Source organism: Gavialis gangeticus, unplaced genomic scaffold (assembly GCF_001723915.1).
Source record: "Gavialis gangeticus isolate Ggan-Ray unplaced genomic scaffold, GavGan_comp1, whole genome shotgun sequence".
Lineage (NCBI taxonomy): Eukaryota > Metazoa > Chordata > Crocodylia > Gavialidae > Gavialis > Gavialis gangeticus.
The window spans coordinates 9,681,376-9,702,714 of NW_017729012.1; the positions used below are offsets into that span (position 1 = coordinate 9,681,376).

The following is a 21,339-nucleotide window of genomic DNA, read 5'->3' on the forward strand; positions in this document are numbered from 1 at the left end:
ATGTAAACAGAGCCAATTTGAACAGGAAGGTCATTAAGAGAAAATACATTTTACACAACGTTCATTGTGCAGCCCCTTCTCTGCCTCTCCCTGCACCAACATTTTTTAAAGACGGGCTCTGTCTACTCCTGTGGACTGCTGGCATGCCAAGCCCTGCTCCACCGAAGTCAAACGAAAACCTCCTCCTGACTTTGGCTGGACCAGGAGATGGCCCCAAGTAAACCGCCAGGGGTTTCCAAAAAGCCTACGGCCTGGACTGCCCTCCCGACAGTGTCCTGCCAGGCTGCCTGAAGACTCCTTGTCTCGGTTCAGTAGAAACATTCCCACAAAACTCCAGTGAAACGACTAAGAGCACAAGTCAAACTTAGCTGTGACAGTCTACTGTTGGAGGTGACTTGGAGGTAGAAAGTGAAATGTTATTTTTATGTCTCTCTAGATAAAGGAGTTCCATGACTGAGAGCCTCAGAAGTCCCCTTTAGGGAGAAGGGAAGGTCTTGGGCATGTCTTCTTTCCTCTCATCCCTTTCTTCCCTCTCAAAAGCCCCAGAGTTGAGGAGACTCTCCTTCTGGAGCTCATCAACTCTGCTCTTTGAGTTGGTCCGAGAGGGGGCCTTACTGAGGAATGCCAGGATGCTTCCAGCACCCCACAGGGGTTGCGTGTGCCGCTTCACCAGCACTCCTCGCTGCTGCCAGCTCAGGAGACGCGTCACAATTCTAGTAGGAAATTTGAAAATGAATTAAAGAAAGCAAAGATGATCCTGCTGGCATTCAGTAGTGCAGCAGGCTGCGGTGTTTCGAGTGGCCCTACCACCTTCAACATCATGCCCCGTAATTGGAAACAGACCATCTTTAGCTGTTAACTAGCCTAATAAGGGCTTCACTCTGCACAACTGTAAGTTGGTCATGCTGTAAACACACTTTAAAACCTCTAATGACTTTTATCACTAGCGAAGTTAGGGAAGAGAAGAGAAGAAACGAGGAGAGAGGTTTTTAGATGCTAGCACCAACAACAGAGGCTGCTGGACACAGCTCAAGAAGTCACGACTCCTAGAGTCTCTACAGCTACTCCAAGGTATTCACCAACAAAAAAATGAATGTGCAGATTAACTAGACCTTTCAGGACCTTGACCCTGAAGCACAACAAGAGCTGGAACAGCTCAGCATCTCACTGGCTCAAACCCCAAAGTGGAGTTTGACCAACTCTGCAACACACCAGAGAGCACGCAGGTCAGTCACACGCAAGATGCAACCGGCCTCTGTCCCCAACCCCTGCTATAACCTTGGACCTTGCAATCGCGCTTTTGACCGAGACACTGGGAGTTTCACAATGCAACTGGGATGTTATTAAAAACAGGGCTAGGAGAAGAGGCAGCGAAACGACATGGTTCTGGTGATCAAGGAGTTAGCTCTGGCTCTCATTCTGAGCAGGGCTTTCAGAACAGCTGCTCCAGAAGTAGCTAGGGATCTTCTTCCAAGCATGCTGGGCTCCACACACAGGGGTCCAAAGGCTTGGCTGAAGCCTCAGCTAGACAACTCTCTGGTCATCCTTTTCCCGTTAATTAATCATGATTCTCGTCACAACATACTTCTTTAAGCACAGGCCTTACCTAGACCTGAAAAGGCAGGTGTTGTGTAACTACGGGTAGGTGTCCCAATGGGTGATGAACAGAAGAGATGTTATCAAAACGTTTCAGCACATTCAGAAGGCAAAGCAAACCCTCCATGAGTAGAAGGGAAATGCTTTGCAGTCCGCAGCTGTCCCTCCGAGTGCTCGTGGCGGAGGAGCATTGGCAAAATGCACTGTTTTTTTCCACAATGTAATTGGGAAAATAAATAGGTTTTTTACAATTAATCATATGTAATAGGAGACTCTTGGGGCTAATTGTTGAAAACAACTTTAATCTTTTGACGGACCAGCTCAAGTAATTTGGTGCTTCCCAATTAGCCCTCTTAATTGGGCTAATTATAGTGATTGGCTATATCTGGGTGGAGGCAAACAATTTCAGCAACATTTTGAATACGCTGGATGAAAATGAATGAAGCGGATTCTCCAAGGCCAAGAATAATTTTAGACACATGCCAGACAGTGCCATGGGAAGGCAGGGGAGGCAAGGCGCTCAGCGCCATGTGACAAACACCTTACAGTTCCCTCCGGGGAGTGTTGCTCTGACAATCCCAACAACTCCCCACTCTAAAAATAGCAGTTTTGAAGCCATGTAATCTCAAACTGGCAGGGAAAATGGAGAAAAAAAGCCAAGAGGAAGAGAAAGGCAATGGATCCAAGACTACAAATCCAGGGAAGAGGGATACTCACCCAGGACCACTCTGCTGAGAAATACGGTTCTGTTATGATGAGAAATAAAACTAGGAGTGACCCAAGTGGCTCTAAGCATCCTGTGGTGGGTTCCACAGTAAGTAGGAAGTTAAACTAGAGTCTGGAGAATGTGTCCAAGACAGAGGAAGACACGGTGTAAGTACTTGGAACTCATAGACTAAGAGGACAGACAAAGCTACATGGGGAAACACAGCGGAGAGCATCTTGTAACCACCTGGGGTTCCTTGGGGTACAGGAGACTAGGTACATGCTGTGTTGGCTCTATTATTAAGCAACATGTTATAGCATTATTGCTAATCCCATTGCTGGACATTCTTAGTATTGCTCTCAAGAAGAATGCGCTGGGGTGTTCTTCACATGGGGTTGTGTGGATCCACCCCTCGCGTGAACAGCAGCCGCATGGCACTTCCTCCATGGGAAGCAGCAGAGCCAGTTCAAAAGCCAGACGTGGGTTTCCAAGTCTAACAGGGTATGATATGCTACAGTTGTGATCTGTACAAACTGCACAGGGAAAGGGAATGCATTGCACCACATAACAGTCTATCAGTGCAGAAAAATGGTAGCACCAGCAGCCCTCTCAGAGAGAACAGAGATTAAATAAAAATGACCACCCTAATAGAAGAAGATAGAGAACCAGCAGCGCTCAGAAACCACTAGCATTTTCAGCTCTGTGCTGTAATTGCATTTTAATCAACAACTGAAGCGCAGAGGAGCAATGGACCTTTGACCTTAGTAATTTTTATGAAGCCATCCAAACTCAGCATGAATTACAAACACCACCAACAGCCAAGAAAACATGGACAATTTGCTTCCTGAAGCAGACCTGTTCATACACAGCAGCAATGTCCTCAACTCTTATGAGACAGGGTGGCTGTACGGCACAGGAATACCTGTCCTTGTGAATTAATAAGACTGAATCTAAAAAGCACCTAGGATTGTGACTCCACTCCTTTCCTTTTGGCCTCCCTGCCTCTCTATGGCCAGCCTCAGGGAATAATGTTTCTTCAAGCGCTTTACAAATGCTAAATAAGCCAAGCGCATAAGCCCTGGGGGGCAACAGAGTCAACATGACTCCCACTGTGCAAATAAGGAAACTGAGGCATAGCAAAGCTAAGACACTTACCAAAAGGTCATGCAGTGGGAGCTGGGATCAGAACGCAGGAATCCTGCCTCTCAGCCCTGCTTCACTGAGCACTGCCCCTGCTGCCAGTTTGGGCTGGATGGCCCTCTGTGCTAATGACACAGTGGGGGACCAGGCAGGGGCCATTTTCACTGTGGCGGTCAGCACTGAGGAATTTTGCACTAGCTGTGCCTGGAAAACAAACGTTCTGGAAATCGGGAAGTTTCAAACTCAGTTTTCAGTCCAATGGGGAATGGCAATGAGATCTTGCAACATTTTTTTCCATGAAGAACACAGGTCAAGAGACAAAGCCAAGCCAGGCCAGGCCAGAGCCCAGTGATTAAAGCTCTCCCCTGGGTCCCACAGATCCTAGCGGAGTGTCCTCCCTTCTGAGCTGCTGACAGTCCTGGATGACTGTGTGATTGTGCCCGTCTCGCTCTCTCTGATGAGCATCTCCATCTGGGGCCCACGGCACTTTGTGAAGTGGCTGCTGGCATCAGTGTATTGCTGCAAAAAGCCTCAGTGAGGCTGAATCAGCATTTTCTGCCACAAATCCCAACTTTTTATCAACGGGGCAACCCCATTGTCTGTGGCATGTTGTTTTTCACGCTCTTGCCCAGGGACTGTCCCAAGGCCCATCACCCGGAAATCTCAACTCCAGATACTTTCGGCAGAGGACGGCAGCCGCATAAACCCGACCGGTATATTGGAAACCAGCAGAAAGACATTCCCTTCTGCACGAGCATGATCAGCTTTGTTATAAAGACAAACCATCCCTTTAGCAAAGCTTGCTTTGTTTGTCATAAGAAGGTGGAAAAAGTAAGCCACGAGCAAAGCTGACACCTGTTATCTCACACCTGGGGGCATACTGCATACTTTTAGGGGGTATTAATAAATAACTCAAGGCAATACAAAGTCTCAAGGCCTTACCAGTTAACACAGAGAACAACGAGCGATTTGTGCATCATTTCTATTGGCATTTTAAGAAAAGTGAGGTGAGTGGGTTTCCCTGACCTGTGTCTGTGCCCTAAAGGCAAAAAACAATTTTACTGGAGTCCTAAAGCACCGTTTTTAGGCTGGGCTGCCTTGATCATGTACTGGCTGCAAGGATGGACTAGGTGGCCTAATACACATTTTCCCCATTTCTTTTCTAGATTCCTGCTTGGGGTTGGTGTTTCACGGTTTTCACTCTGCTAAGATCATCTTGAGTATTCACACGCTGAAGAGAGGAGTAAAAACCATGGTGCTTTGTAGTAGCTCTCATCAGGCTTCCCAACCTCCCCGTCTTTGTCTTTTATTAGTTTTCCTATACGGCCCCCTGCTTTTTGCCCGAGCTCTGGCCTAGCTCATTTACTCTATATCAGACCCTGCTGTGACTCTGCAGTCACAGGGTCTGACAGGTCTGTTTACATCTGAGAAAGGGTCTTGCAGGGTGCGAAAAGTCCCAACTGGTAAATGAGAGCTCAGAGCTCTCTGGAGGTGATCTGGGGGATGGCCAGGGCCCCTCAGCACTGAAAGGGTGGTCATTGCTTTCGCAACAGCCCCTTTGTGGAAAATCAAGGAAATGAATGAGGCTGGATAACTGAGAAAGGACTCGGGTTCGCAGGAACCCCAGGGAAGTCAAAGGGCAGGCTGTTATACTGGGGAGGACATTACTTACGACAAAATGGTTAAAACCAAACTTACTGTGACAAAGCCACCTGCATTGGAAAGGGATTTTCTTGCTGGCTCACAGACAGCTTCCCTGTTCCAAAAAGAGCTCTTCCATTAGACTCGGATGCTCAAACACAGAACCCTTAAATCCTACACAGATCAGCCTGATGTTTTAAGTCCTGAACACCAGGCAGCCTCTCATGAATTTGATCAAGGTTGCTGCGTGTTCGGCATGTCATAAAATCAGGCAGGTACCACAGACGCTTAAATAAGAACTTCATGGCCCAAGTACTGAAAATTTTAGCTTGCACCTGTTAGTTAGCCAAGACAAGGGCTTTTTCAACATGTGCATTATTATAAGGCCTCCCCCAAAGAGAATTACAGGATTTTAAGAGTCAGATCACATTAAAATGAAATCTGACCAGAGTGATTACTTACGGGCCAGAACAGCAGTGGCTTCACAAAGGTGAAGCAGATCTGTACTTGGGCTGAATGGAGATACTATAGGCTGGTCTCAAGACAGGAGGTTGCCTGAGTCACAATACAGTGAACTTCTGCAGCATGTTTATCTGACACTCTCTTGTTCCTACTTCACTCCTGTCCTAATCCTTTGCAATTCAAGAAAATCCTTCCATATATTAAAAATGACCTTAGAAAGACTGAAGTTGTAACCCTACTTTCAGGTAAGGAAGGGATACAGAAATTCTTCCGTTCACCACTGCTACATGTGCCCACTTCTAGGCTGAAGCATGGCAGCTGTTTCAAACAGCACACACTAATGCTACTTCCCAGTTTGGAACAGGAAGAAAGAATCACCTGTTGAACTATATAACTGCAGGAGGAATTTAAGAAAACAGAACGGAACTGTTATAAAAAGAGTTTGCCCAAAATGTCAGGAAAAAACTGTCCCTGAAGGAAAATAAATAAGTACAAGTTAATGCTGTTACTGAAGTTTTCATGACCAGGAATATCACTGGAATCGGTGCAGTCTTAGGAACTGCAAGAAGCAGCAATCCTGCTGCTACTTGAGATGAAAGTGAAAAGCCCGCTGAATTTAATGGCTTGGAGTCCATCCACGAAAGAGGTTAACAAAAACTGACTTGACCTGATGGAAAGTCAATTCCACTGGCAAGAGGGAGGCGACTAGCTATCCAACTGGAGAGACACACTGATCCTGCCAGGTACTACGTGCCTTTAACTCTCACTGTTGACAGAGAGATGAAGAGTAGATTCAGTCCTCCCGGGCCAGATCATGGAGTAGGAACAAGGAAATGGTGGGGGAATCTAAGAGAATCATCCCTTCTTCCCCTTCCAAAAATAAAATCAGTGAGATACCCCAGATTCAAAAAAGGGGAAGGACAGGTGTGCTGTGACACCCTTACCCAGGGACATCAATGGCAATTTTCCCACCAGACTCCACAGGACCACTGTTTCACCTACAGTCTATTCCCCTGGTGCCCTTTAAAATTCAGGTCTCAGACAGATCACAATCAATGCTTGTATTTACAGAGTGCGTGTCTCCAGCATTGGGACTGCGGAGGTGGGCAGCCCCAGCCATTAAAATCAACAGGGCCATTTACAGATTGTCTACCCCCAAACCAGTACAATCTGCCACAATCCCTACCTGCATTGCTTTTGCATAAATGCTTTCAAATCCAAATGAAAAGGCCTGTACTTCCAGTTACACAGGCTCATCCTCTGAAAGGCCTAAGGGTCTTTTATAACCATCTGATCATCACAATCTGATACACACTATTTATTTAAGGATATATTTTTCCCATGACCCTATGGACTCACTTCCTTCCACCAGCTCCCTGGGTAAGAGGAGCTTGTGAGAAGTTAAACACGAGGAAGTTCAACAACATGTATTTACCTTGGGGTGGGGGGATGGAACAGATCCAACAGTGAACCATTCCATGAAAAATAAGCTGGCACTTTTTAGCAGCCCGGTATTGAACCTGAAGATAGCTTGTGACTCTGCCTGGGCAGATGTGCTGCATCGTCTAATCAGAACTCTTCTGGATTGGAGAGAAATAACAACAAAATGGGCATGGAGTGGAATTTCCATGGAAACTTGGAGCAGACATAGCGTTATTTGCAGCAAGCCTTTGTACTTTGAGTGGAAAGTTTTTTAGTTTACACAAATCCCAGCTATTATTTTCTTTGCAGTGCAAGCTCGAGCCAAACATTGTCATATTAAAGCTGCAAAAAGTCGATTTTATCTTCCAGCCAGCACAATGGTCAACACAAAATTTCAGAAGCTGCTGTAAAGCACAGCCTGATGTTTATCTCGCTGGGAGCCAGAGACATTAGGGGGGGGAAAAAAGAAAAGATTTGGGCTTCTTTTTGCTAATCCTCACCAGAAGGTAAAAGCAGCCTAGAAAATGTCTCCTGTTTACATCCGACACTGTAGACTGGCAGTCAGCCAGAGCGTTGGCAGATGTGCCCAACATTAACGGGAACCTAACTAGTTATTAATATTAGATCAATTACATGCTACTGCTTTCCAAATACGGTGAGGTAAGGCATATACTGTTGCACGCTCAAGAACATATATCTGCAGGTATATCAGCTCTGTAAGCATCCAAAAACAGTTTCCCTTTATGAGCTTTAAACGATGCCCTTTGTCATCCTAACTATAAAATTATTTCTGACAGATTAGGGCCTCAGCTTTCTTTATTGCTAGCTTCAGTCCCACGGTCAGTAAACTGCACATTTATCACACAGCTGATGTCTGTGCTACCAGTGTTTTTATGATTCTTTGGGGAATCTTTAGCTTTGTTGAAATAACAAGTACTGCACCAAAGTCAGGCACCGATCTTTACTTACGGCTTCAAAATATTTTGTTGCAATGTGCTGTTTTTATTGTGACCAGGACAGGTACGGAGCCAGATTACCAGATCTACTCCATTGGTAACGCTGTTTTAAGGTACAGATGGGCAGCACACACATTTAAAGATTAAATCAAGGGAAAAGTGTTCACTTGTGTTTCGATTCTCTAAATTAGAATTTTGCTCCTAAGAAAGGACTCACCCAGGAACTGCACAGCGATAAGCTTAGGAACCAGTATTAATAAAGGTGACTGAGCTACCTGAGAATGAGTTTCTGTTTGTATTACATCTCCTCAGTCTGTTATCCATCAGCTAGACTCTAGACAGAAACGCATTCAATTTAGAGAGAAGACCCGATCTGCAATCTGTGATGCTGCAGTCTGCTGCAGGGTTGGGAGGCGTGGGCTGGGAAGCAGATGTGCCTGTGATTAGTACCGATTCATAAGGACCAATTGAGATTTACTTGGGAACAAGCAGGTTACCAGGCTGTCCCAGTTCAGATCGCCACATTAATATCTCTCTCTGTTCAATGCCTGAAAGCAGGGACCATGCTGTCTTATAGTACCCAGGAAGGCGTTGCACTTCAGCTCTCACATCTGAAATCTTTTCTCTGCATAGCAGAGGCTGCTGTAATGGGTAACTCCACACACACACCATCCTGAGCTCCCTGCTGAGCTTATAATGACATAGAAAAGAGAAGAGAAAACTCCGGCTGTGTCAAAACAGAATAATTCATAATCCAACTGCCAGCTTCAACAAACTCCATTTCTGAGACTATATTGGATTTGCAGAATGTGGAAGTAGCCTTACTCGCTGCCCTGTCATTCTGTAAACAAAAGGCAGGGTTTTCTGAGGTCCTGAGCCATCTTGCACATTACTGAGTGATCTCAACTATTTCAAGGCTTCAGTAAATCTGATGATGTTCATGCCTTAGAGGACTGGGTCCTAATGGAGCATTCATTGGAGTAGACTTAATGTAACTGAACAGTCTCTATCATCATCATCTGTGTCAGTTCTGCTCTTGTTATCTTGCCAGCTCCTGCTCCCACAGCTTGTAATAACCTTCCTATGTGATGCACTTGCACTTCCCCAGCTTTGGTATCGACTTGTGACCTGACTGTTGGTTTTGAAGATGAGACTAACCTCCATCTCTAGGTGTCAGGCACCACACTCTTCAGACAGGCTGAGTGACACCACCCTATCAGCAACAGACCCAAGAACTGTGCACAGAGCCCTTCTCGTGTAAAAGCTCTCTCTGTTCACATTGTGACTGGAGCCATTTTATTCTGTGCAGCTTAAAGTAAGAGTGAACAGAAACTCTCAACTTCTCAGCCTGAACTTGCCTCACCCCCACTTCCCCTCACATTGTGCACAAGCGCAGTGCTGGTGAAGAGTGCAGCCCCAGTCGCCCGTGTCCTTTGCTTGGTCCCCAAAAGACACTGGCAGTGCAAAGCTCCCCATTTTTTTCTGCCGGTGTGATTACCTCCCCATTCCCAGCAGCATTGCCTCTGAATGGGAGGCCACAGATGCCTTCCCAAGGCCCGCTCAAGAAATCCGGCAAGGTCCAAGGCAGGCAGTTGTGATGTGGACTGGACACCTTTCCACTGGAATTAGTCTCAGATGCTTGTTCATCCTGACAAGTGAACAGCCACATTACTGCCAAACACAAGGGTTAAAAGAGCACAAGATTGGCTGTAACGTAATATTTTGTTCTTTTGTCACTTGCCTTTTTGTTTTGAGCCTTTCAGGTTCACCTTTCCAGTGTTTCCCTGGAAACATAAAACAGAAACTCACTTTTATAATGAAAGTGGAGATTCTCATTTCATCACAAAACTCCAAGAGCTGGGGCATTAACAAAAATGGTCTGTATCATGGGAAAAACTCACTAATGTCAGAAATGCTACTGCCAGCAGCTGGTGACAGCATTCAGTCACTACCCATCAGTCTAGTTGTAGACATTCAAATTTTGTTTCAGTCTCCCTCATTTTATCCACTTGGCTTCATGAGGGGTTTTGCACCATGATGCCCTTCTTGCTGATGAAAGGGAATGCACAGGGTAGACTTCAGGACTCACTGGTGAGGCTGCTTCTGGACCTACAGGTATACTGTGATGCATTCAGGATCTTCTCTATCTACCCAGGGATGATCTTATTTGCCCATGCAACACTCCTGATTCAGTGTAGTGAGAAGCATGGGTCCCTTACAGTAGGCTTCTGGGACAGCCCACTGTGTTTTTGCTTGAGTTGAGAAGGGTGTTGTACTGACCTTCTGAATACTTATGCCCAAAGAGATGCCAATTGGAAGTGATGAGTCCTTAGCAATGAGACAGTATGACGATGTAGCTGGGTGACGTCCACAGACTGAAACCCAGCTCAGTGGTCCCAGATCATTTGCTATAACCAATCCCCATCTCATGACCAACTATCTCCTTGTACAACGACTCCCCACATACACTTTGTAAATTCAGAGTAACTTTAGATCAATGGCCTGGAGGGGCACTGGATTGCTATCTCAAGAGCAGCGGGATTCACAAACCAGTTACCTGAATTTGCTCCTTGAAGATGGGTAGATGTATCCTTCTGTATGTTCACTTGAATAGAGCTGCCCTGATGTGATTTAAAGTGGATTGTTCTCTTGGAAGTTAACCACGGCAATTTATGCTTTAATAAATGGAACCCAGCAGGAAACGCCAGAACAGGCTTAGAGAATGATTGAACTTCTGGCAAAAACCTGCATCTCCTACTCTGATTACTCAACAGATGAATGCTTCGTAAACCAGCCCTGTCTGCTTTCATACATATTTCCAGAACTGGATTGGCCTGCTATTTTAGACATGTCATGGCAGCAGATATGTTGGTTGAATTAGTCTGTGTTTGCGTTAGGATGAGTGGTCGTTGCATTCTATATGAACGTCATAATTTAGCTATGCTGCATCCTCTTGGCTTGAATGACAGGTTTTAGAGAGCAATTCTACATCTCTTTTAACGCTAATATCAAAACATGTCTTATGACAAAGCCCTCGTCTCTTCATTGCCAAAATCATCTAAATATTGCTAAAGAGCTCAGTGTTGTAGTATTTAAGCCTTGATTAATGTGTGCCAAATATTTATGCGCATTAAAAGGGAATGAGTCAAATATTTTTTATGTTATCATTCATATTATTAGTTAATTTTCAATTTGCACATAATTTCTGTCCAATTCTCCTGATATTTTCCACATCAGTTCTAGGAATTAAGTTTCAACTGAAGGAATTAACTTTGCAATAGCAAAGTTACCAGGCCTGATTCTCAGCCATGCTGCTCTAAAGGTGAAGCGGAGCAGAGACAAAGCTGGCATTCAGTCATCTCTGTGCCCTTTGGACGCATGCTCAGCTGGTATATACTGCTGGACCTAATACAACTTACATATCAGGACCTACTCCTCCAAATTCTGAAGCTGGTCCATACAGCCCAGCACACACGAAATCAGCCCCAAAGGAGGGCTCTTAATTACAGCAGTCTTTAATGAGCTACCTGTTGTTTATTCTTGCTGGCTCAAAACAAGTAAGTGCACTATGACCAGCTGCACTCCTGCCCACCCAGGTATGCCCTATATGAAAAGGATTTCCCAGAAAGGAAAGTCACCTGGGTTCCTGAAGGTCATGAGGTGGCCCACAGTAGGGCAATATATTTTGTACAGTGGATCTGGGTCACTTTCAATTAAGGGCACGTGGACTACAATGGCTGTAAGTGCTCCCCCAAGAATCAATAGGAAGCAATTACCTGGAAAAGCTATTCTTAAATGTTGAACACACACTGTTCTGGGAACCTTAAAAACATTGTTCAAGACTAGGAGGGGCTACAACCCAACTGGAGGTGTCACCATGAACTGGTGGATCGTTTTTTGGGTTTTTTGTTTTTTACTTTTTCTTTTTCTATGCCTCACAGAGAGCACAAAGCACTGACTGTGTCAATCAATGTTACATTTCAAATCTGTTTCTCTTGTACGTCTTCAAAATTCTACTAACTCAATTGCGCAAAGGAGAAGGAACCGGCATGACTCAGCTCCATGCTGCAATGGCTGGAGCCAATTCAGAGTAGCAATCTTTTGGATTTTCCTTACCAAAATATGAGTCCACAGCTCAGATACTGTAAAGTATGTGAAGTCCGGGTAAGGAACACAAAGTGGCAGTGTGCCTGCCACAGTCCTCAACTCAGGCAGGAACTCATGGGAAATTTCTCTTTGCAGAGTTAGGAAAGATACCCAAACTGCAGGAGATTTTGTTCACTGCCTGTGAAGACAAACTGTCAAGGAGGAGCAATCTTCTGACTGACAGCTCCTTCCTGGCCCCAAATTTTCACGAAAGGATGGTGACAGGCAGCAGGTATTAATTCATTCTAAATATTTTTATAGAATCCCCTTTTAAGGAAGGGGAAATCAAGGCACTGAAAATTAATGACAAGCCCTGGGCAAGAAATGAGTAAGGACTTCAGGAGCTGGCCTTTTACAAGGAAGGCAGAAAGCAAGACTATTTGCCAGTATTGGATATTGAACTAAGGTCTTTAGAAATAAGGTCCTGGCTTTTAATCTCACAAGTGAGTTAATATCCAAACGTTCTGGTTCATTTCCAGGAGCTCTGGGGGGTGCTAACTCTGTCTCTTTGAGACACATCCATTACAAAGGTTGCCCATCAATCATTAATTACATATTCCACGATCAGGAGAGGTTATTTTCTGAAATGGCTTGGACACTTCTTGTCAGGAAAGCGGTGTTGCTTCCATAGAGCAATGCTCTAGGTTGGGCATACTGATGGGAAAGAACGAACAGTCAGGAAGTTTGCATCATCTACCAACCAACGTTGCACTGCAATAGAGTGCAAAAGGGCAGTATGACCACTGCTTCTGCATTTTGAGTGTCCTCTGAACATTTCAAGTGATGCCTGCTTCAATAACAGGATCCTCTCTGCTTTGTTACACTTGGCCAATCAAAATGACTTGTGTTTGTTTTCACAATTGTGGGTGTTGTAATATGACAATACTACAAAACAGTCTTACCTAAATGCAGCTCATGAGAAAACAAGGGAAAACCGCTCTCCATTCATTCAAAAGGGAACCTTCTCATAGACTTTTATCTCAGGTGACTCAAAAAGCACCACATGCTCATTGTTCTCCAGTACAACTAATCAGTTGCTGCTTCTAGTATCAGCTATCAGCCTATGCTTGCATGGATGTGGACTGAGTTACATAATGGGTCTTTATGATCAATGGCTTCTGTGACTCACTGTTGCAATGTGTTAATTAAAGCACCTCTCCAGAAGAAAGTTGCTGAAATAAACATAAAACACAGAAGGGTCAACTTCACCACTAGTGCAGTTACACATGGAAAAGCCTAATAGTTGACTGCAGACAGGTAAATATAGTGCCAGGAAAACGTCTTAATGTAGGGTGATGCCCTGGCTTTAATACTACTTCACTTGTGCTTGCACAGATAGGATGAAACCATGTTAACAAATACGTTACAGAACCTAACTACAGCTTGGGAAAGGCAGACTGTAACCTTGGGAGTGTTTCAGAGTGGATCAAGGTTGCTTAACTGAAACAACATTGGATTTTTTTATTTAAATTAAATCCATTTTGATTTTTTTAAAATACCAGTGTCAAATGAAATGTAAAACTCTGAGAAGCCCACATTAAGGCCTTGATTTATTACAATCTATTCCAATAATTTAAATCAAATGCCAAAAAAATTTCTGTTGAAGTCTGAAATGCTAGTAAACCAGTGAAAGTCATAGGTCTGGGCCCTGAAAACAAGGTCTGGCGAAGGGCTTGCTAAACCAGCTTCTGACAGCAATAGCCTCGTACAGCGAGATCAGAAAGAGTATGCTATTCATTTCAGCTTATTCGCCTGGTTCAGTTCAATGGCCACTGAACTGAAAGCTGAGACACCAAGTAGCTCTTGAAAAAGTAGGTGTTGGAAAAGTAAGATAGCCTCTTCCAATCATGAATAAAAGCTAGGCGTGAAATACTGGGATCTCTTAATTCTATTATCTTTATGGACAAGGTAACCAGAAACAATCAGTTCAACTTCCTCCCCAAAGATAATTCTTCCTTTGTTTAACATAGCAAATGAAAGATGAGTAGGTAAACAGAACTGGGTTTTTTTGTTTGTTTTTTTTAACGTATCCAGAATATTTAACATAGTTGTAGGAAACACCTGCTCATAAATGACTTGGCATGAAGGATGATCTATGACAACTTGGATAGCAAAGAAAGCCCAACTAATCTGCCCAGGGATGCTGTGTCAGAATCTACCTACCTGGTTGCTTGTAATGTTTTCAGATGCGTTGCGGCCAGCTCTTAAATTAAATGCTTTTATTACCAAGATACACTAGAATTCACTTCCTAGTGCACACGACTTCCTTGTACCAGTGAGTTAACCAATTAATATTACATTATGCTTCAGCCTGACTGAGAGAGTCGTTTCATAGTTTCATAGTAGCTAGGGTCAGGAGGGACCTGATCAGGTCATCTAGCCTGACCCTCTGCCACAGGCAGGAATGAATGCTGGGTTCACAAGAGCCCAGACAGGTGATTATCCAACATCCTCTTGAATTTGCCCAAGGTAGGAGCGAGGACCACTTCCCTGGGAAGTGGGTTCCAGTTTCTGGCCACCCTAACTGTAAAATATTGCCTTCTGATCTCTAACCTAAACCTATTCTCTATCAGCTTATTACCATTGTTCCTCGTCACCCCAGGTGGTGCTAGGGAGAAAAGGGCTCTACCTATTTGCTGTTGATCTCCCCTGAGGAGTTTGTAGGCAGCCACCAGGTCCCCCCTCAGCCTCCTCTTGCTGAGGCTGAACAGGTTCAGGTGCCTCAGTCTCTTCTCATAGGGCCTGTCCTGTTGCCCTCTTACCAAGCAGGTGGCCCTCCTCTGAACCCTCTCAAGGCAGACTACATCCTTCTTAGAGTGCAGCGCCCAGTACTGGACGTAGTACTCCAATTGCGGCCTGACCAATGTCACATGGAGGGGGGGTATCACCTCTCTGGGTCAGCTCGAGATGCATCTTTGGATGCATCATGTTCATCTTGGAGTCAATAATGACTCCAAGATCCTTTTCCGCTACTGTGCTTTCAAGGGGGGGAACTCCTCAGCCTCTTGATGTCATGGGCTACTAAGTGAACTTTCCCTGGAGTTTGAAGGTAAAGGTAGCTGTTCACAAACAGCAAGGGGATTGTGCTAGAATTACAAACTGGTTACCTGTGGTCAATAACCGCTACGTTGGAAGAAGGGATCCCCAAAACAGCACAACTCTCTTCGAGTTCTTTCTTACGAATCTCTCCTTGATTGTAGTAATTTCCTGAGGAGAACAAATACAGCAGCAAGATCCTTTAGTTCAAATCTACATAGGGCAAACATCTCCTGACATAAGCACTATAAATCTCAAAGCATGTCGGCACTATGCAGGATCTGAAAATACTAAACATCAGAGCTCCCCATCTCAGGACCAGGCACACTGTGGGCGCAAACCCTATATAGCCTTTAGCCAGGCAACACTCCCTTCAGCCAGTGGAAAGTTTTAGGACAAAATTCTGCTCTTCTGTTTTCCCCCATATAAATATCTAGTAGTCTGCTGAAGTCTACTAAGCATTTAGCCTCAATGACATTTTGGTTGCAGTGAGTTCCACAGGTTAATTGTGCTTTGGGGGAAAACAGTATTTACTCTTTCTAATCTAATATAATTCTTGCAAGAACATAAAACAAGAGTCATTATTTATACCTGACTTCTACGGAAATCCCAAATACCGTACAATGCAAACACTTGTTGACCATATTGGAAAAAATAGCATAACCTGTAACCATTCAGTATGTGCTGGGTGGGCTCTGTGAAACTGGGTATGGGTCTCAATTCACCTCCTAGAACACAAACACTGATATACCACAACGAGCAATAGCTGGGGTCCTTATGAGGCCATACATTGACGCCTCCTTCATTATGAGAGGAAGTTCAATAGACTCTAACTGCTGTAAATTATGTTGAGACACTAGCTCCTCCATTGTCTGCATCAGTTGTACACACAGTCACCAGGAAATGCTGGTGCAGGATCTAATGCAGCAGAACAGAAAAGCATTTACAGAACCGAAAAGGTCTGTTAACAGCTGTCGAACCCACATTCAGCAAGCAGCATTCTGGAAAACTTACAATAGACACACGGGGACCAACAGCTAGCAGGGAACCAGGATTCATTATCTTAAGACATGGGCTGCTTCTTGATTTAATTGGTTTCATCTCATCCTGCCCTCATGCTACCTTGTACTTTCCTTGGCATCAACTGTGAAAAGCCCATGTGAGAGTTGAGCCAGTCCTTGCAAGAGTGATGCCCTGCTCAGTGCAGCAGTTGCAACCCTGGTGTAACTTCCAAGACATAGCATGAAAAAGTACTGCCATGTCTTAATGGATGATTCAAGTTTGCACTCGGGCACTCTAAGTTACATTTAACTTTTTATTACTATGAGGCGAGTCATCAAAGAGTAGTATTTATCTGGTGGAGTGTTGCAATCTGAGCTGTCAAACTAGGCTGTGCGTGTCATTCAAAGACGGAAGCATTAACTTCACAAGAGAAAACTTTTCCTATTATATTACAACTTAAATTCTCTCACCGTAGCCCTGGAGCAGGTGTTTTTAAGTGGCCATGATACAGCTCAAAAAGCTGCAGAAGATTGTATGTCAGGCTGGCATTCTGCAGTGGCCCAGGCCCTTGTCAGAACATCTCAAGACCATGTTCTTTTTCCCTTGGTAAATTACAGGAGATCCGGGGAGTTTACTGTGGGGGAATATTTTAGAAACGGAGGTCCTGGTTCTGATGCATGGCCATTAATGATCATGAGGCACCACTCATATGGCTGGGGGTTTGTCCTATTATCCCTTGTCAAAATTTCTTCTCTTGGGATACGTTATGCTGTGTACTAGTTGGCTGTTTAGTTTCAGCAACATTTTACGTGTAAGGTGTCAAATTCTGTACAAAACATCACCTCACACTGTAAGACCAGATTCATATCCTTCAGCTTGTGGAGTGCTTTACAATGACCTATCAATGTATACTAGAATTACTGGGATGCCGTTACTACTGCCAACTGCTGAATGGCTAGTGGTCTTGAGCCCTGCCCATGGGATGCTCCCAGCGGGGTAACCCCTACTATGGAGAATAGAACATCACCAAAGATTATTTGCGTACAGTGCTCTCGTTGTATTTCTAATTGAATTTGTGGTTGTGATCTGACAACTGCAAGTGTGATGCTTTTTTTTTTTAATCTCTGTTTTACAATTTCGCTAAACATTCCATCTCTGCTCAGGCCTACTAGTCATCACTTATTGCATGGATGAAAGACTAACTAGGTGAATCACAGGATCTTTGTAAGAGCTGCTAAGGATCTCGTTATGTAATCCACTCCCCTACAAGGCTGCTTTCTTCATGGAAAACATGCGAGCGAGTGAATTGAAGCAGCACCATAAAAGCTTTTTATAATGTATGAATTCACTACATTAAGACTACTGTCAGAGATGGTAAGGAAATGATAAAAAAAAATAATAATAAAAGAGATGTTCTCCCTTGGAAAAGATCTGTAATATCTGGAATATTCCTAAAGGAATGGATTGCAGGATGGCATTGTGGTAACCTTTATGCATGGCTGTGAGAAAGCCAAGTGACATGCTCTGAACTGGTTTTAAGATCTGAGCCAGTAAAAAAGATGCTGGAGGCTGTTTATTCAGCTTTTGATGAATTGATTTGACCGATAAAAAAGAAACGCTAATACGTGCATCTAAATCTTCTCAGCTATAGAGATTGCTGAGGTATGAAGCCTCGAATGGAAAGCAGAAAACTGTCTGGAGTTTTGAAATGTAGTTTGACACCACGGAGTTTCTTGTAAAGTAATCCATAATGAAGTGACACCGAGTCTTTAATTTACATCAGATCCCTGTTGGGGCGTGAACCTCGTCTTTTATATGTGTAACACTGCACAGTCTGTAATACCTTATAAATGATGTATTTGCCTTCCGTATAAGTTTATTTGTTTCTTTCTTTGGACTGATTTTCAGTTTCGCTTGTGCATTTTGGTTCTAAGATCCGGAATTTCCTTGAAACTCACGATACAAGATATTTATTAGACTTCCTACCAATGGTTTCTGATCCCGCCTGCCTGTCACAGTACTGGTGTTTCAGGCTTGCCTTAATGACAAACACCTGAGTTGGCAAGGCATGCATATGAACCGCCACTGCCCGCTTCCCACTCAGTGACACGTGGGCTAGTCCCTAAACCGAGTCACTAACTCCAGCTCTGCAAGAGGTGTCAGAAGGGCCAAATATGGTATAGCAGTGGTTCCCAACCTTTTTAGACCGTGGACCGGAAGTGACCACGGACCAGCAGAATGCAGACCAGAAGCGGATGGCCTACTGCAGACCAGCAGCCAGCCCTTTTTTATACTCAGTATACCCTATACCCCTTTTCATACTCAGTATAAAAAAGGGTTGGCTGCCAGTCTGCAGTAGGCCGGTCACTTCTGGACTTCTGGTATGGCAGCCAAACCTCTGCAGAGCGGCAGCCAGCCCGTCGTGGCCCGGGGGCTTGGGAACCTCTGCTGTACAAGACCAAGGCCAGGGGAGGGCCAAGTCCGGGCCCAAGCAGGGTTGTGTAGGCAGCGGATCACCGCTCTGCCCCTGCTCCGGGCCATGCCGTCATCACCGTAAGATCCCAGCCCTGGCCCTGGAGCAGCTCCCTTCCAGTGCGGCTGGGGCTGGTCTCCATGGAGACCCTGGCCCTGTGCTGCCATGGCACCACGGCTCCTGGGGTCTCCCTGGAAACCAGCTGCAGTGTCGTGAGCAGAGGCTGCTGGGTAATGGAGTCCAGGCCCCGGCCGGATCCGCCACGATGCCCGCCCCGACCCAAGCAGCACGGTGATATCTGAACGCAACAGGTGAGGCGACGCAGCATCGGGCCACGTCATGTCATTGTGTAACGTCCCGACACGCGAATGTTTTAGCAAGACTTATCAAGGGCCACCCTGAAAGATGGCTCCAGCGTCTTTGTGCAACCTCACCGCTCCCACGTCTCTCTCCTGACGTCATGAGGCAGGGCGCCGCACTGGTGACGTCACTGCCGGGTCGTGACGTCACGGGGCAACCGGACATCCGGGGCACACCTTCCCCCTCACCTGAGGAGCCGCAGAGCAGCCAGAGCCGGGCCTGCAGGCGGCCCAAGCCGAGGAGGGTGGGAGCGAAGAACATGGCTTCGTCATCAGGGTGCGCCGTCACCAGCAGGGCGCGAACGTCATCGGGCCACGCCGGTCCGGCCGCCAATAGGGTCCGGGGGCAGCGGCGGCAGTGCCGCAGGCAGCACGAGCCCAGCCACAGCAGCGCTAGCAGTGCCGGGCCCAGCCACAGGAGCGCCATCGCGACGGGCCCGGAAGGGACCGGCCGCTCCGGGCGGAAACGAGGCCCGCGGCACAAAGGTTCCGGGCTCCCGCCCGGCGCGTGCAAGAAGCCCGGGGTGCGGGGCACCAGCCTGGGAGACTTGAATTGCTCCCTTTCTCCACAGGGGCCGTCGGGTCTTCCCCCCCGCGAAGATTTGTGCTAGGTTCAGCTTTGCTTGCAAGGCGTCATGGCCCCTGAGGCCCCTGCCAGCCCCCCTCATGAAGCCCAACGGGGATGGCAGGTTGCAAAGACGTCAGTGCAAAGGTGTTTGTACAGCCGCTAACGCAGCGGGCCCCAAGGACGGCGAGAAATACGTGAATCGTAGCGAGGCCTGCCCAAGTGCTAATAAAGGTCTGCGTTAGTAGTTGCACAGGCCACCTCGCAGCCCACAGCCAGGACGGGGCGTGCAAGCAGACTCGCTCCCCAATGGGAGCATCTGACGCCTTCCAGGAAGAACCTTTGCTCTTCCTTCACCCCTGCATGTGGAGGCTGATAATGGGGGTTGGTCTGAGACTTGAGTGCGTCTAAAATGCCACGTTCTTTCTAAACACGTCGTTGATTTAAAATACGTTATCACAAAGTCAACAGCCCTCCTGGGAGAATCTCCTGGCTAAAGCTGGCAGATAAGGACAATTTATATGAGGGATATCTGAAAGGAAAATGAGAGGTGAGAGGTTAAAAGTCTCACTAACGCAGGTGAACAGGAGCCATTCGTCACTAGGGAGAGGCGCATGGGGAAAAAGCAGAAAAATCAATACAAATGAAATGTGGGAGTGTCACGCCCTAGATTTGGCAGGTGGACTTCTCTTTGTTCCTCCCCTTCCCTACACCTGAGCAGCAGTTATAGAATCACAGATAATGAGGGAAGGGACCTCAGGAGGTCACATCCAGTCTAACCCCTGCTCCAAGCAGGACCAGCCCCAAATACATCATCCCAGCCAAGGCTTTGTCTAGCTGGCACTTCAAAACCTCCAAGGATGGAGAGTCCACCATCTCTCTCAGGACCCTTTTCTAATATTTTACTACCCTCCTAGTGAGAGAGTTTTTCCTAATATCCAGCCTCAACTTTCCTTGCTGCAGCTTAAGCCCATTGCTCCTTGTTCTGTCAAAAACCCAACCGGGGCCACAAACTGAGACTAAAGATCGTTTGCCCTCACCCGTATTTGAACTCCCAGCCTTAAAGTTACTTACTCATTGCACACAGTAAAATACATGGGGCACCTTCCAAAATTCAAATGCATTTGCAGAGCTTCTTTCATTAGGAAAAACGGTTTTAAGGTTGTTTTTCCCAGCAGGATGTGGCTCTCCTTGTTTCAGCAAAACACCACAAATTTCTCACTTGTGATTATTTATTATTCTCCTTCATTCCAGTCTTCCCAACCTGCCTGCTTTGCTCTTTGGGGTTTGTTTGTTTGTTTAAAGCACATTGTTTGCATTGATATTGTGTAAAGCTCCCTTTCCCTGGGGCATGGCATTTCAAGAACTTTACCCTGTGCTCCTTCCATGACGGCTCTCTCACTAATGACAACAGCAAGAGCAAAACAACAACAACAACAATACTTATTGTTTTAGTTGTTTTGCTGGTTCTATTATTGATACTATTGGTATTATTGTTATTATGAGGGGTGTAATTGACATGTTCTTTTGTTATTATTGACACTATTATTATTATTACTACGAGGGGCCTAACTGACATGTTCTTTAGTTATTGTTATTATTAAGGGACTAATTGACATGTTCTTTTGTTGTTGTTGTTATTACGAGGGGCCTAATTGACACGTTGTTTTACACAGGCTACAAGCGACTGTACATCCCCCCACCCCCGCAAGTGCAGTCTTGTAGCCTGCGCTCCCCTGTTCGATGCTCACCAGCGCCCTGCCCGAGAGCCCCCGCCCCAACCGTATGGACTCGCCCTTCCCCTGCCCCTGCCTCCCCATGGGCCGAACCACGAA

At 45.7% G+C, this 21,339-nt stretch overlaps 1 protein-coding gene across 1 annotated transcript in view; it reads right to left on the reverse strand.

The window, feature by feature from the left end:
• PIGL (phosphatidylinositol glycan anchor biosynthesis class L) overlaps positions 1-19,464 on the reverse strand; it is a 66,581-nt gene extending 47,117 nt beyond the window's left edge. Inside the window, exons 1-2 of the mRNA XM_019511206.1 lie at positions 19,129-19,464; positions 15,177-15,276 (exon numbers count right to left, since the gene is read on the reverse strand). Coding sequence (XP_019366751.1) covers positions 15,177-15,276; positions 19,129-19,366 — 338 coding nt within the window. The 5' untranslated portion in view covers positions 19,367-19,464. The remainder of the gene's footprint in view (positions 1-15,176; positions 15,277-19,128) is intronic.
• Between the last annotated feature and the right edge of the window lie 1,875 nt (positions 19,465-21,339).